At 33.6% G+C, this 17,121-nt stretch overlaps 1 protein-coding gene across 10 annotated transcripts in view; it reads left to right on the top strand.

The window, feature by feature from the left end:
- The window catches only part of LOC115879891 (oocyte zinc finger protein XlCOF6-like), a 596,405-nt gene that overhangs the window by 343,523 nt on the left and 235,761 nt on the right, over window positions 1-17,121 (top strand). The window contains exon 5 of one of the 10 annotated variants that reach the window (XM_030896919.1): window positions 464-2,525. The exons of the other annotated variants lie outside the window; for them this stretch is intronic. Coding sequence (XP_030752779.1) covers window positions 464-2,510 — 2,047 coding nt within the window. The 3' untranslated portion in view covers window positions 2,511-2,525. Of the gene's footprint in view, window positions 1-463; window positions 2,526-17,121 lie in introns of those variants that run through there. 10 annotated transcript variants of the gene reach the window in all.

The following is a 17,121-nucleotide window of genomic DNA, read 5'->3' as shown; positions in this document are numbered from 1 at the left end:
AAAAAAATATTTCATAAAACTGGCCTTAATTTTCTCTGTAGAATCGAAAAACAAGTTAATATACTGGGTGCGTCTCAAAAGTGGCTCAAAAAAATAAACGCTTGATATATAATTTTCTGAAACATCCTTTAGAATTTCAATTAATTTTCAAATTTAGTCTAAATATACCTACATCTTCTTATAGAAAATAGTTTACGCAATTGGATGGATCACATCAGTACACATTACCATTTTTTAGATATTAGATTTATTACAATTTTTTAAAAATTCAAATATTATTTTATGGCTTCTTCTGATTTATTTTCTTTCAGTTAATAATAAATTGTTTAGTGAAATGTTTTCACGTTTAGGACTAAACCTAATTGAATTTTGTAAATATTTTATAACAACTTAAAAAAATGTATTATTGGTTTAATATTTATTTGTATAAGTAGATATCTTTACTAACTATTGTTCTTTTTAGATTTCACTCGTTGACGAAGGAAGCTAAAGAAGATTATATTTCCCGTCACTTTTCAAAAAAATGCGAAGTAGTTTTAGTTGACTGCACAAAAGCGAGAAAAAAATATACTTGTTATGTTTGTTTTTATAAATTTTATAGCAAATTAGATCTAGATCAGCATAAAAAAACTCATAATAGTATTAACGATAAATCCAGTGAATCGGACAGTGATTATGTTTTATCTGAAGAGTCTGATACTGATGAAGTCGAGCCTAAACCAGCAAAAGGAACTAAGAAATTCCTATTTACAAAAAACGCAGTACCCTCTGAAGATAATGCCCAAGAAGTTAAAAAAATTGCCGATCTCGAATCTTTGGGGAGAGAAAAATTGGTGCTTACGCCCGCAGATGATCTACGAATAAGCAATGAGAAGATGCCTTATAAATGCATTAACTGCAAAACATATTTTTCTAACCGTTTTGAAATCAGAGCTCACAAAAATACAGCAGAATGCAAATATTTTTGTCTTAAATGTAATCGAAATTTTAGTACCAAAAGTGCGCTTGGTGTACACATTATACAACACGAAGTTGAAAACAAGTCAACTAAGTTTGCTTACAGTTGCGAAAGTTGCGAATTGGTTTTTAGCGATTGTTACCAGTTAAAAAGGCACCATGCTTACACGAAACATCACAAAAAAGACAGTAGCCTACAAAATAACAACTCTTTGAAGCCATGCTTATCTAATAGCCCACAGTCTTTAAATCCGAATGAAAGTATGCCTTCAGCTTCGTACGAGTGCGAGGTATGTTTTGATGTTTTCAACACAAATGCGGCTCTTCTAAAACATAAAGCACTACATGTGGAGTTGGATATTAAAGAACAGATTCAGCATGATGAGGAAAATAAACGTAGAGGAGCTTTTCACAGATCAAAGAAATCTACACTATCACAGGAGATTATTGAAGTTGAAGACGATACGGAAACAGCAAGTTCTACTTCCAGTAAGGAAATTCCGTTACTATCTATTCCAGATAGTGATACTAATACAGTTGCAGGTCCTTCGGGTTTGAATTCTGTTGACTTGCTTGAGCAGTACCTAACCGGATCAAAAGATCTTATCCATGCTGCACGAACTACTTCTGATACTAACGCAGGTTCTGTTATTAAAACTAATATCCAGACTAAACATCAACACCAATCAATCGTAAACAAACAACAAGATTCCAGTAGTCTTGTTATTAACTCCCAAACAAACAATATATTACAAAACAACATTATAATTAATTCTGGCAACGAAAATACGTTATCTAACGTAGGAAAGTTATTGTATATAATTTTCCCTAATAGAAATAATGATATCGTCCAAAGACTCTTAGGAAATACAGCTGTCCAAGATTCTAATTCGAGTGGTGCTTTGGATAGACCTGAACATAATAAGACAACTGATACGCGGGATTCAGCAGAACAAAAGGAATATGATCGTATGGTAATGCCTTTAATAACTTCTGTTACTTCAGTGGCCGGTGAAGTTTCAAATAATAAAGATATGGACACCCAAAGTCAATCAACTTCGCAGGAACAAACTACTGAAGAACCTAAAAAAAATTCGGACTTAAGAAATATACGATTACTGCCAAAACCCTTAAGACCTAACTCATTAGCGACTTTGGGAAAAGGTTTAGAAAGTGCCAGCTCTGTTGCTGAAAGCTTGTCAGATTCTCATAGTAAAGAATCGAGTTCTACAGATAACACCTCAACTGACAACAAACCTAAAATATCTGTAAAAAATATTGCTGATTTAGTTGGTGGGTCTTCATCGGGGGAAGGCAATTGCTGTCAATACTGTAAAAATTATTTCATCGACCCTGCAGCATTTTCGCATCACCTCAGTGAGGTCATTCACTGTTCGAGGTGTTCTTTTTGCACCTGTGATGTTCAGAAATATAGAGTACACCTTATCGAAGTTCATAACTATTACTTATGCCATGTTTGCAACTTTACATCTGAAGATATCAATCAGATTGCTAAGCACATGCAAAATTGTTTTATTTTGAAAAATCAGTAGACAAAACAATTATTATAGATGGTGAATAGCATTCCTGAATTGAAATCTTAATATGTAAAACATATACTTTATATTACTCAATTATTCTGCTCGTATTTTACCGTTAACATGTCATTAGTCTGGTCAAATTGTATTTTTTTCAGGGGAAGTTTTGGGGTAGTTTTGATTATCTTGTTCTTTATGTTTATTGGCCCGCTGAATCTGAATCTGATGTTTGCTAACAAAATTTCGTGACGGAACCACATATTAACTACAACAGATGCGAAAGAACACCGAATTACGCGTTCAGGTTTCTGTGACCAGAAAGAGTTCATAGACAATCCGCATCAATGTATAGTTTGGGTTGTTATTGTTTTGGGTGAAAATAATCTGCACCAATATGTTATTGAGGCATATAATCTCACAGTAATTTAATAGATTGCTCGTCATATTATATCAGTTCGTAGGAGATTATGAAAAAAAAGATATTTATAGTATAAAATATTAATTTATTTAACAAAATTTAATTAAAGATGTGACAAAATAGTTACTTTTCTATTGGTTCTATCGGACTTTTTTCGACTATATAAATCTTTATTTTTTGTAAACTTTAATGCATAAAATATTGTCAATCTAATAAATAATTTAATGATGTAAATAAGAGGAAATTTCTCACATGGGTGGTCAAATTCTATAGTTTTCATTATATCAAACAGCCTCTGAATGTTTTCTTCAGTGCAAAACTCATCAAAATTTAATATAAATAATTTTTCCATTTCCAGTAAATAAAATGAACAAATTTTTCCACTTTCATGATCAAAGGCTGATCAAATGGGTAAATGATTTCGAGTTATCCAGAGATTCGGATTCTTTTGCAAATTTTAGACAAATATCACATTGATGTATCTGAAGACCCTTTTAATTGATGTAGTCAAACATAATTAAAGGCATTTTGAGTTGAAAACATTTCTCAGAGGCTGTTTGATATAATGAAAACTATAGAATTTGACCACCCATGTGAGAAATTTCCTCTTATTTACATCATTAAATGATTTATTAGATTGAAAATATTTGATGTATTAAAGTTTACAAATAAAGATTTATATAGTCGAAAAAAGTCCGATAGAACCAATAGAAAGGTACTATTTTGTCACATTTTTAATTAAATTTTGTTAAATAAATTTAAAAAAAAATTTTTTTTCCTTATAAATAAACACATTTGTATCCCATTTTAAATAAGATATACAAATTACCAAAACTTAGAAATAACAGTTCAAAAGTTCAACAAAAATCCTACACCCGTTTTTAAAAAGAAACATATAACCACGCACTATGTCATTCCAGCAAGCGAATACGACACAGCATAGGTTTCCGGACTAAACGACTGGTGTATTTACACCACTCAATAGGCGTGTGGGGTTTGCCGAGCGGTTTCCGATGCAGTCGCTTTCTTTCGCATCTGTTATAGGTAATTTGTGACGGAACAATGAAAAAAACCAACCTAACCAAACCACTCCCGTATAGTTGATTACTATACTATAGATCAATTAGATATAAGTTTTCCTCTTCAGCAATAGCATTCTAGTTTGCTATATTAATGACGGATTTTAAGTCATTATATTTATGTAAAATTTCTCTAGTTGAAAATTGCCGAAGTTGTGTCAGATTTATTTATTGCGTTTAAAATTAATATAATTTAAGGATTAACATAGTATCTGGACATAGTTTAGTCCGCTGTAAGAAAAGGTGTCATAGTGTTTGAGATACCTGTTCTTTGTCTGGTTTTAGAAAGAATACATTCTTTATACAGGGCTTCATAGGCCAATCAAATTTACCAATCATCCCTTATTGAGACGTAATTACTTAATGGGATCAACGCAACGTGTACTTCTAGCCAAAAATGATATCGGCATCCTCTCATCGTGATGATAATTTTTTCTGTCAGACAGTATGGAGTTAGTAAATACTATTGCTGTCAATGACTTTCTTTGCATAGTTTGCGATCTTTCTATACCCTTGGTACTTCCACAATCTTCGCAGAGTAGCCATCAAAAATAACAAGAGAGAAAGAGATTAGGAAATAAGTTTGAACCGCAAAAATTCATCTTCTCAACATTTTTTGATGGCAATTGAATGGAAAAGTGGATTGTAATGATAATTCTGTTTTCTATCTCTACAGAGTTGTTCATTATTGCAAGAGGTTCTACTTTTTTTACTTCATTTTTAAACTTGATAGTTTAAGAATTACCACCCATAATGCGCTCTCTGCTTTTTCTCTTTTAACACGGGATAGTGGATTCTTTCATCTCCAACTATACCTGTACTTACATTTACAGATATAGTTTAAATATAATATAAATTTGTTTTTTTTTGTTATCAGAGGTTTTATAATTGTTGTAATCACTGTCTATATGACAATTATCTGCGGATGCACCCAAAAAAAAACGCTAATTTTCAACTGGTTATTGAGCTCGAACAGGTCTTTACTTGAAAAATAACTTGAAAAAAAAACTGAACAAAAATTATAGGAACTTATATCTACTTTAATTTTGAATAGAAATATTATTAACGAAAAGTTGATATATTTAAAGTTATAAACAAAAAAACGCAAAAAATCTAATTTTTTCCACTTCTTGCATTTCCCTCCATGTTTCGTCACGAAATGTTGTTAGCACTCAGCACCCAAAAAGCAATAAATAGAAAATATCAAAACTACCCAAAAACATTCCGCCGAAAGGCTTTTTTAAGTACCTACAATTTAACTAGACTTTACTATGCAGGGTTTTTTGCGCAACAGTCCAGATGTTCTTTCTTTCTGAAATATCTTCCATTTTCTGGTACTTCCGGAAGTGGCTGACAGTTTGCTTATTTTAAATGAAACACTTTATATTTTTTATTTTTGAATTCTAAACACATTTTGTATATAATATAGTATCTGTTATTTTATTTTAACAATTTATAAAAATATTTTTACTAGGAGACTAGAAGGTCTAATTTTTTTCTAATTTTAAAAATGACTAAGTCTGGATGTCCTGCTTTCAGTTAATATTGACTCTATTGCCATGGAAAGAGTGTTTTTTAGATATTTCTGTGTTGATAACTTTTTATTTTTTCAAGACCCCATCTTTTCTAAAAAAACAAATTTTACTTTTAGCGTAAAGCTTATTTGTATATAAATTATTAACATTATAATGAATAAATAATTTTTCAAATAAAGTATTTATCAACAGTATGGTAATAAAGTCAAAAATAATAATATTAACTGTACGGTATCTAAATTATGTGATTTTTAAAATATTAATAAAAATAATGTTATGAAGCCATTATCGAGTTAAATCAAATGTTTGTAGGTACTTTTTGACTACGACAAAAAAAATTCTAGTACCAAAATTTGAATGGTGTGACGTTCGCAATTTAAAAAAAAGCTTGATGTGATTATGCTAGAAAAACAGATTTTACTCGTGCCTTTTGGATTTTATCCATCAACTTTTCTTTTTATTTTCCATTTTTGTTATATTAGCCCACATGCTTTTAAGTTTTAATCACCCTGTATATAAAACGACTTTTTGAAATAGTACCACAGCTTATTCAGTACTCGCTGGCTATATTTGCTGCCGCACTTGCTCTCGTACACGTACCGGAAATCAGAGCATCGATTTGAATAGATTTTTTAATGGAGCTTCAATGAGGAAAATGCATGTTTTTAAATAATGGTTTTAAAAAATAGTTCATATAATTACAAATTGAACAAAAAAAATCGTTGATATCGGTTAAGAAATGCCTCTAATATAAAATAATTAAATATTGTTAATTTAAATGGCCGGGCAAACGCTCTCTACCGCGCCTTGCCGCTGTGACGTCACCCGCCGTTCTCTGGTTGCGTGGAGCCAGACGTGTGTTTATTTTACACAGTTTGCTTTTAAACGCTGTTGAATCCGAATCAAAATTTTAGTTATTTGTGTTAATTAATACATAATTAGTCATTAGTGATATTTATAAATAGTAATGGATGAGCGAAAACAGAAAAAATGGTCCAAGGCCATGAGAAGAGATGAAAAGAAAAACGTTAAATTATCCTCTATTTTTACGATTTATTGTTTTGAAGATCATTTTGATGTAAGTTCGTATATTTATGTAAATATATTGTCTTACATAGGTATATGAAATTTGAATGTACAGGGTTATTCATTATATTTTGACACCCACGTACAGCCTTAACTGCAAGTTTTAGAAGAAAACATTAAATAAAAAAGTTGCATGGTTTTTCATATACTCTTTTTTAAAATTAATTCTAGTTATACAGGGTGTCTCAAAAAAGGTGGTCCAGAAAATTGTAGGTATTTTTCGCTTTACAACTGTCAATATTTCGTAAACATTTGAAGATAGGTATAAGATATTATACATGAAATATATCTAGAATATCTAGAAATTTCCGAAGAATCCAAAAATATATAGGGTGTCTCACTTAAAAAAGTAACTTAATTTTGGCGTTTGCTTATGGGACACCTTGTATAATATTTTCATTACTGATAAACAATTTATTTCCTATAATTTCGTAAAAAAAACAATCTTTAAAAATAACAAGGGTAAGGGGGTGTCAATATATAAAAAAAACTTTCTTTTTCACGCTATGCTCTGGAGTTATTTTTTCACGTACTAAACAAATATTTTTGTCTCTTTTCACTTCTACATAACCTACAGCATTATCTCCGTCCGTCTCCCTACCTGATCTGAAAAATAAGTTTATAACATTAATATTTATAACTATATAAAAGTTCGTAACAGTAGGTACCTACTTATACTTAAATATGCCTCAGTACTACAAAGAATAAATGTTACATACTCTCTGTTATTTTCCTCGTAATTTAGCACCAATAAATTGGGAATTGGTATTTATAAAAGCAGCCAACATAAAAGCATCGACTTTTGGCAATTTATCTGATTGTGCTTTTACAAACCCGGAATCTGCCATTAGTTAAAAAGTTCTCAGAACACACAACACATACAAATAATAACTGCACAAAAAAGCATAAAAGCTCCTTCAATCAACGCTAAAAGCAACAAAAATGTCTTGGTACGCCACCTAAATACGTACATAAACGGAACACGTCTGGCTGCTGCTGGCCATCGCGCGTCGACGAGAACGGCGGGTGACGTCAGACCAATAAAATATCGTTTCAATTCGCGAGGCGTCGTTTGCGTTATCAATAGTATTTTAATGGCCCGTTTTATAAAATTGTGGTACTGCTTTCAAGAAAAAAGGTTTTTTTTTTGCATTTACACATATTTATTCTAATAAATTGAACAGTTTCTGGCGAAAAATAAAATATATGCATCTTCCTCATTAAATATAAGCGAAGGTAGGCACTCGTAGTGTCATGCAGATGATCATAAATCGACAGGCTGATTATGAATAGGCTGTGATAGTACTCTGAAGAACTTGATAATCTGTGATTCTACAATTTTGGAAGTCTGTTATATTTTTTCCATTCTCAAGTAGTTAAGTTTTAAAATTTTTATTAATACGAACAGGTATAATAGTATATTAAGTAGACGATATAGGGGTTTTTAAGTGTTACAAAGCAATAATATCCGGCCCTACTATTTTTACCAGATTTATGGATTTATACTTTTCTTCACAGGGGAACACAACACAACACCTGGAAAAACCAGGATCATATTTTTTATCAAATTTTCGTTGAAATATTTTATTGAATTTGTTCAGCTTTTTATTACGATAATTAGAAGAATTACGGACATAATACTAGTAAAACAAGAGTTAACTACACTATAAAAATATTTCCGTTTGCAAGGGGGTTTACTTACTACAGTAGGAGTTTCCTCTACTAGATCTCAGCGGAGCAGGAGTACGGAGATGCTTCTTTTTTTAAGGGGTTTAGGAATTCTGCTGGCAGACTGTCCCCGCTTGTTGGTCTAGCGGCGGGGGTTGTTTCGGGTTTGTTTGTAGCGACCGACTAAAAACCTTTCCCCTGTTTTCCCTCTCAAGTGCTGTTGGAACTTCCCTAAGCATTACTTCAACCTCACAAAGTATCCTTTATTGAGAATGTCTAATACTTTTCCTCTTCTATCTTTTCCTTCATTATATTCGTCATTAGTCTGCTGACACTTTTCCACTCGTTCTCTCCTCTTAGGAGGACTTCTGCTACATTGTATTTCGTAATTTTATGCCCAATCTCGTTGTACGTTTGTGCCCTGTAAGCTTCAAACTTTGAACATACAAAGAAAGTGTGTTCTGGGGTGTCCACCCCTTCTGCATAAAACCAACAACATGCATCCTGCTGTTTTTATTTTTTGCAGGTATGAGCCGAAGACCTCATAACCAGTCATAGCCTGTGATGTATAAAAATTCATATCACCCCATGTTCTTTCGCACCATTTTCTAATGTGTGATGAAAATCTTAGCCCACCCGTAAGTCAACTGCTTAGCCTCCGCAGCATAATCTTTTCCCTTTTGATAAATGAAGTCCCGTTCTTTTACCAGCAGTTCTATTGGAGCCATTCCTGCAAGAGCTGTAACTGCTTCTCTTGCAGCGGTTCTGTAGGCCGGTATGATGCTTATTGCCATTCTACGGTTAAGTCGTTCTAATAAATCCCGATAGGATTTAAATTTCAACCCCGATTTCCAAGCTGCTGCCGCGTACAGCATTAAAGAAAGTACAGAGGGGAAGGATTTGCTTCAGAGGAAGCAAATGCGAAAACACTCCTCGAAAGGGGTTAGAGTGAGGTACTAAGAAACAGCCTGGCGCATCTCCGCCAAAGAGCAAGAGAAAGATAGCGAGAACCTCCTACCTCTGCTCCGGCAAGGAGAGAAAAAAGCCAGGGGTGCAACTTTGTTCATGTTTCAAAGCGATATTAAAGTAATTTGTAGCTTGAGGCACTATGTTCAGTAGCAACATCGATTCGTAGCGATATTCTGATTTCTCGCTTTGTGGCGAGGCGATTGCCTAGACATAGCCTAGACCGTGTCGCACACGTGTGCAAGAGTGTGATAGTGATATCATATTTCCTAGCATTTAAGCGACAAAAGTTTTGTAATGAACATAGTACCGATCTGGTTTCGACATCGCTTCTAAACGATCGGTTGCTAACTTGAACAAAGTTGCACCCCAGTATCGAAAGCTGTCCAACATCCGAAGGCAAGCAGGGACGTATTACCAGCTTTGCCAGAATTCTAGTGTAAGGACATCGATTTATTACATTTAGTCATCAACTCGAGAATGGAGTGTCATGGTCAGGTCTTCACAATAGGAATTGACCTCAAATCCAAGGAGGCAATAGAGAAAGAGATATATCCTCTATTATAGATTCGGGACAATATCGGTATCCAGTAAGGAGAGTCCATGTTAAAGAGGTGGAGAAACTGGAGATAGATCCTCTAGCCTCACGGGAACGTCAGCCGGAGACAAACTCCTCGACTGTGAAGGGCACGGAGGGCTAAATTCCAACCGTGGAAGGGTGTATACCCTCGGAGGAAGAATGTTATCGGCTTATTATGTTTTACTAACTAACTATTATGTTAACTAAGGGTTGTCTTTTTATATTCTGCATATGGAGGTAGAAAAAACAAACAGAAAATAACTTTTAAACATTATTGTTTTAGATGTATTATCTACGAAGGGAAATGCATTTTTGCTTCTATTGTATGGAATCAATTCTGAAAGCAGTTATTCCACTTGCTTGTTGGTACCTTCAAAATTGCGCTTTGAAGGCGCTGTGAAACTCAGCAATTACTTCCGAAAAACAAGTAGATATGTACGAATCAGCAGTAACAGTTCTTTAATCTTGAATCTTGAATTGTTGCCACATGACCTGCTTTTGAGATAAATATCGCCACCATCTTTTTGGAAACGCTTCGAGGACGGATAACTTTCATCTGTTTTGGTTCATCTCGGGACACCCAAAAAGCCGATGGACGTTTATTTTCGGGTTCATAAGAGTAAATCCAGGATTAATCACTACTGACAATGCTGTATATATTTTTTGAGTTTCCCGCTTTAAACCGGTGCCGGTGTAGAGTTTTTTGACACCAATTGACTCTAATTACTTTTTGTTCTTCCGTCAACAGATGCGGTATCCAACGAGAAGCTTTTTTTACATATGATTCCTCATGTTTTTCATAATTGGTCAATTTTTTTTGAATTGAGGTCTTTGAAATGCCCAGTAATTCTTCAATTTCACAATATGTGACATTGCGATATTGCGATCTTCCTTGATCAGCCTAAGTACAGCATCGACGTTTTCCTGGGTGTTTGCCGGTGGACTTGTTCTTGGATCGTTGCTAAGACTAATTTGTCTACGTTTACATTCTTCTCTAAACCAGCGAGAAGTTGTCAACTGACTGTGCTTTGTTGCTTAAAACTGAAACAAACTCGGCAAAGAATTTTTGTTGACACGCTATCCAAACAAATACTTTATACATACAAGCAGTCTAAAACTTTGGATTTAAGTTAACTAAAGATGACAGTTAATTTTAAAGTTTTTATATGAAAAACATAAAATACGACCCTTGTAGAAGGTGTCCAAATACCAGAATGAATGTGACTTCCAGGTTTCAGGCATTTTCCTAACCTTATTTAAGAATTACGGAGAACTTGTAACATTTCAGGTTTTAATAATTGTCAAGCCCTGCAGACTCATAAGGTCATAATATAGTAAGTCATAACTTTTGGTAGTTTTTTTAAAAGTAGGTGTCAAATCGAGAATTCGGTTAACTGACTTTCGCCTAACCGAAGTCAATTCTATTAGAAACTCAATAACTTATTTTGATTCTGTTCCGGTTTACGCGAGCACCATTTTCAAAATATTGCTTTGTAATGCTTTAAAAAACTTATTTATATAAAAAACTTAGAATTACTTAACACATCTATATTGAAAGGTAAAGTATTCGTAATTAAAAACGAATACCAATTACCGATTTACAATTATTTTTTATAATTTTACTTTCGTTAGTTTATTCTTAATTACAATATCTTTGTTTAAAAATTTATAGAATATTTTAGCACTATAGCTTTTAGTGCATATTTTTTATACATAATTCGTTAGGCTTATGCTGCCCCCACATCAGCATGCATGTGTGTCAAAATGCGTGACCTTCATGAAACTGACTGGGAAATACCAACAATAGTAGCAATTCACCAACCAAAAAGCTACCATGTGATGTGACACATTTGAACTTTGTTTCGCTAACATATCCATTATTCCACCTCTATTTTTCCTAAATCTGTTCGATATGAGGTCAATTGTGTTCTTGTGATATTACGTCAATTGTGTCCTTGTGATATTAGGTCAATTGTGTCCCTGAGGAGATGGTCGCTATAAAAAATAAATAATAGGATTATATGAAATAATATACGGTTTTTTGCTTTTTTCGCTGTCTTAAAATTTCACTCATCAACGATGACAATATACAGGGTAGTCCGAATTGTATTCGGGAAACTTCGGCAGCTTATTCTGCAGATAAAATAACTCGTATAAATTTATATCCAAAAATGCTTCGTTTCGGAGATACAGGGTGTAGAAGTTTCATTTTTATTTCGATTTTTTCCAAATAATTTCTGAGCTAATGTCGATATTTATTGGACAAAAATTGGTGTCGGGTGTTTTTTGACATGAGAAATTGGATTTCGATATCAGTATGACTCCTACTTGTAGGAGGTGTTACCTACATAGTTTTTAACTGGTTTGAAGGGTAATAACTTGTCGTCCGTAACTGTAAATAAAACTACTGAGTGAAAAATATACATTCCCGCCGTTTTTTTTTTTTTGAAAAAAGGTCTCTTGGTAAAAATCGTTACGAGTAATGGTTATCTAGATATTTCGAATCGAAATAATCAATACATGTCATAATTGACAAAAATTAAACATGTTGACTAGATGGTTATTAGACTGAAATCATAAATTTGAAATGTTTTTGTGTTAAAGGTTCAACAGAAACTGTTTTACAATAATTTTTTTGGAGTAAAAATTATGATTAGTGTAGTAGATAGTTTTTTTCAATCAAATAACTATCTATTCAAAATGTTTTTCCAGATATCTATTACAGTTCAGAAATTATTTAGAGAAATCCGAAATGAAAATGAAAATTCTACATCCTGTATACCCGAAACGAAGCATTTTAGGACATACATTTATACCGACTTTTTTACTTATTCTCAGCTGCAGAATATGCTGCCGAATTTTCCCTCGTACAATTCGGACCACCCTGTATGATTATTCATTTTTATACTCTCTCCACAATTGAAGAGTGCATAGTAAATAAATCTCAGGGATGTCGCATGGCGCACATGCACGACCTACTTGTATGTTGGTCTGTTGGAAGCTTTAGGAAATTATAAATAATCACAAAACAATTTGTGATTATTTTTTTACTTTTATATTGCTTAGATGCTCTTTATTTTTTCGCTTAATTTTATATTTCTTGAATTGCTTTCTTTTATATTATCTGTTAATTTTAGTTGTTTTTGCTCAAGATATATTTACAGTTATTCTTTCTATATCGAGAGTATATTGAACCAAAATTATGTAAAAATGTTATATAAAATAAAATTATCATTTAAAAATATGTTTTATTAATTATCCATCTCCTAAGTTTCATATTCTTGCTCTATTAATTAAAAAAACTTACTTCTAAAGTACTTACAAAAATACTAGTAAGACTAGGTCTTACCGCAGGTCTTACTAGGTACTCGACCGAAAGAAATACTCCATCTTTACCTAGTACGACTAGGTCTTGCTAGGTAAAGTTCGAGTATTTATACCGGGTGCGTCTCAAAAGTGGCTCGCCCCTTATAATTTTTTTATTTTTTATTCAGATAAAAAGCTTTGGTATGTTAGGTTAGGTTAGGTTATATCGGTTAGGAGGTATATGACTTAAATTAGGATTGATTGACCTATTCAATTCTTTTCTGTCACTTCCTGTTTCACCGGAAATGACTACAACTTTTGATTTTGAAATGGCACCCTCGGTATTTTTTACTCCGTTTGATAGAAAATGACACTCTGGATAGAATGACGTATCATATGCCAACTTTTGACATTTTCGCATAGGCTTTATTAGAAATTGTTCTGCAATAAAACATGCGGTTCATAACGACAATTTGACTCGAAATACCAAGTGTGTGGTACCAAATTATTCGAAAAAAAAATGCTTTTTCATAATATGCTAATGAGCCACCCTCGTTCCATTTGAAAAAAATGAGATATAATTGAGATAACTGACCAGGACAAGACACGAAAAACATTTGATGATCAAATATATTTTTCCAAGGCCCCTTGATTAAAAATTAGTGTTTTAAACGAAGCCATGGCACTATAGATTGAAATTTAAAATACGATTTTTTAAGCGAAAATGTCAAAAGTTGACATATGATATGTCATTCTATTCAGAGTGTCATTTTCTATCGAATAGAGTAAAAAAAATACCGAAGGTGCCATTTAAAAATCGAAATTTTTAGTTATTTCCGGTGAAACAGGAAGTGACCGAAAACAATTGAAGGGGTGGTTGCAATAACCAGGCAGCTCTATTTTAATAAATTTGTGGGAAATCGAAATAGAACTGCTCGGTTCTTGCTGCAAACCCACAGCAAGGCAGCTCCAACTAACGTCGCCATTTATGTATACCGTTATATTGAAGAGAACTGATTGTTGCAGGAAACGATCGCCCAATTTTTTTAAATTCATTAAAAATGTCATTTTCGAGAAAAAGTGGAGCTGCCTGGCTATTGCAGCCACCCCTTCAATTCTAATTTATGTCGTATATTAAAGTTTTATTTGCATTAAATTATCAAAATACGCAAGACCAAGACCAAGATGTTCTCAAGTTGTTCAATCTTGTTCTTGCATTTGCTCAACACTAGAGAACTTGTCAAAAAAGAGAATTTGTCAAAAAATACACTACATTAACTAGATTCAATAGAAGTAACTCATCTCATGGAGGTACTATGATAATGTCTACTAACAACGACTTTTCGGCAGGAACTAAGTTCGATACTCTGATATCCGAAATTTTTTTTGAATTTTCCGTCGTTTATCATAATGCTTTTGACCTCTATATTATTTGTATTTACAGAACACCTGACGCTGACGTACATATTTTCAGTCAAAAATTGCTAAGCTTGCTTGAATCCCTACCTATAAAAAGTAAATTAATTTTGTGTGGCGATCTGAATATTGACTTTTCCAGTGTGTGTGCAGCTAAGGAGTCTCTCCAGTCCATTTTTCATTCTTTTGGTATACTCATGCATGTTGACTCACCAACTAGAATAACTAAAACTGGCTCTAGTACTATAGACAATGTCGTGTCGTCTTTTGACCCGGAATTCGTTGACTGTAGAGTCCTTCACTCGGGTTTCTCTGATCATGAGGCAGTATTGACAAAGTTTTTGCTAAAATCCAAATGCAAAAATACCTCGCGCAAATTGGGCCGTATTTTTTCGGATGAAAATTTTCTAAATTTTCACCACCTATGTCTAACAACAGAGTGGGTTGTCCTCTCGGCTGACGTCGATTCCGAATTTTCTAGATTTATGGATACCTTGTCTAATCTGGCGTACAAGGCATTTCCTCTTAGTCCTATCAAAAGTAAACAAGGTATACCCTGGTCTACTACAGGCTTGCGTATATCTGCAAAGAACATGCGCTCATTATCTCACCTTAAGAAATTCACGGACAGCGTCTTCTTTCATAATTACGTGAAACTTTATAGAAAGGTTTATCGTAAGACTATGAAAGCTGCCAAGGACATTTATTATAATGCGAGGCTAGCCAAAGCCGGTATGTCGCTAAGGAGACTTGGGCTATTGTAAATGACTTAAGGAATAAGACTTCTTCGTCTGGCACAGTCTTTAATTCACCTGAAGATTTAAACACTTACTTTGTTAATGTGGCTAAAAATTTAGTGAACACCATAACTCCTTCCCATGATTCACTTTCATATCTCCCTAAAGCAAATGAGAATTTACACAGTTTCTTCCTCACGCCCGTAGTATTAGATGAGCTCCGTAGTACAATTAATAGTATTAAAAACAAATCCTCATCTGGGACTGATGGGCTTACTCTCAAAATGTTCTCTGAACTTCCTGAATGCACATTAAACCATCTTACTACTTTAATTAACGAGTCATTCCAAAAAGGAGTTTTTCCAAACTGTCTTAAGACAGCAATAATTATTCCTCTGTATAAAGGAGGTGATAAAGATGAAGCTTCGAACTATCGCCCAATTGCACTCCTGCCCACATTATCTAAGATCATTGAAAGATTGGTTAAAAAAAGGTTTCTATCTTTTCTCCTTAAATATAAAATACTTACTACCCATCAATTTGGATTTCTAAGTAACAGTTGCACAAATGATGCTATGTTCGACCTTTTTAATAATGTATACTCTAGCCTGAATAACCATCACTCTACAGCTACAATTTTCTGTGATTTCTCTAAGGCTTTCGATTGTGTAAATCATAATATCTTAATTAACAAATTGCAATACTATGGTTTCAGGGGAGTGCCGCTCGAATGGCTTAAGTCATATCTTGGCAACAGAAGGCAGCTTGTGAGGATTGATACGTCTATGTCTTCTTGTTAGCCTATAGAATGTGGTGTCCCTCAGGGTTCAGTACTTGGCCCTATTTTGTTTCTGGTGTTTATCAACGACATTGCAAATCTGGACATTAGCGGTAAAATCTGCCTCTTTGCGGACGATACTAGTTTCACTTGGAGCGGCCCAGATGTTGCGGCGCTATATGATACTATATCCAATGACTTACGCACCATTAAGTCTTGGTGCGATTCTAATCTCCTATGCCTCAACCTATCAAAAACTAAAGTTTTGTCATATAAAAGTACTATACAACCTTTTATACTTAATAACACTACTATTGACGTCGTGGACTCTGTGAAATTCTTAGGACTTCTTGTAGACAACTCGTTAAAATGGGATTCTCACATTGAAGCTCTATCAAAGAAAGTAAGCGCTGCCTGTTTTGCGCTAAGATCAGTTTCTAAGGAACTTAACTTCTCAACCTCTAGAATAGCCTATTATGCCCTTTTTGAGTCACACCTTCGTTATGCCCTTCCATTCTGGTGTACTTGCTGCGCAATAAAATTTGATCGTGTTTTCATACTTCAAAAGAGAGCAGTTCGATATTTATTGGGACTGAACAGTAGAACTCACTGCCAGAATTTCTTTAAAAATTTGAAAATACTGACTCTTCCTTCTTTATTCATTTTTGAATCCGTTTGCTTAATCCGCAAGCACATATCTGCTATTCCCGAAAGGCCATCTCATAACTATCCACTTAGGAATGCAGAGCACGATCTTTATCTGCCAACCCCGAGCTCAGAACTAGTTAAGGGTTCAATACTGTACAATGCCAAAAAAATGTACAATCATCTGCCTTTGAATATCAAATCGCTTTCATTCTTTCCCGCATTTCGCAAGGCTCTAAAATCATACCTACTGGAGAGAGCCCTATATGCGGTAAACGACTTTTTTGTTGATGTTTGATTATGAACAATTTTGAATTTTAAAATTTTGATCATCTCACACACTGGTCAAAGGTCAAGTACATATTTAATATTCTATAACTTTAAAATTATATCTATTTACTGCGTACTGTTC

The sequence above is a fragment of the Sitophilus oryzae genome, unplaced genomic scaffold (genome assembly GCF_002938485.1).
Source record: "Sitophilus oryzae breed Bouriz unplaced genomic scaffold, Soryzae_2.0 scaffold_158_pilon_pilon, whole genome shotgun sequence".
Lineage (NCBI taxonomy): Eukaryota > Metazoa > Arthropoda > Insecta > Coleoptera > Curculionidae > Sitophilus > Sitophilus oryzae.
The sequence above is the reverse complement of the archived record's forward strand: the minus strand, read 5'-3'. Positions and strand labels throughout refer to the sequence as shown.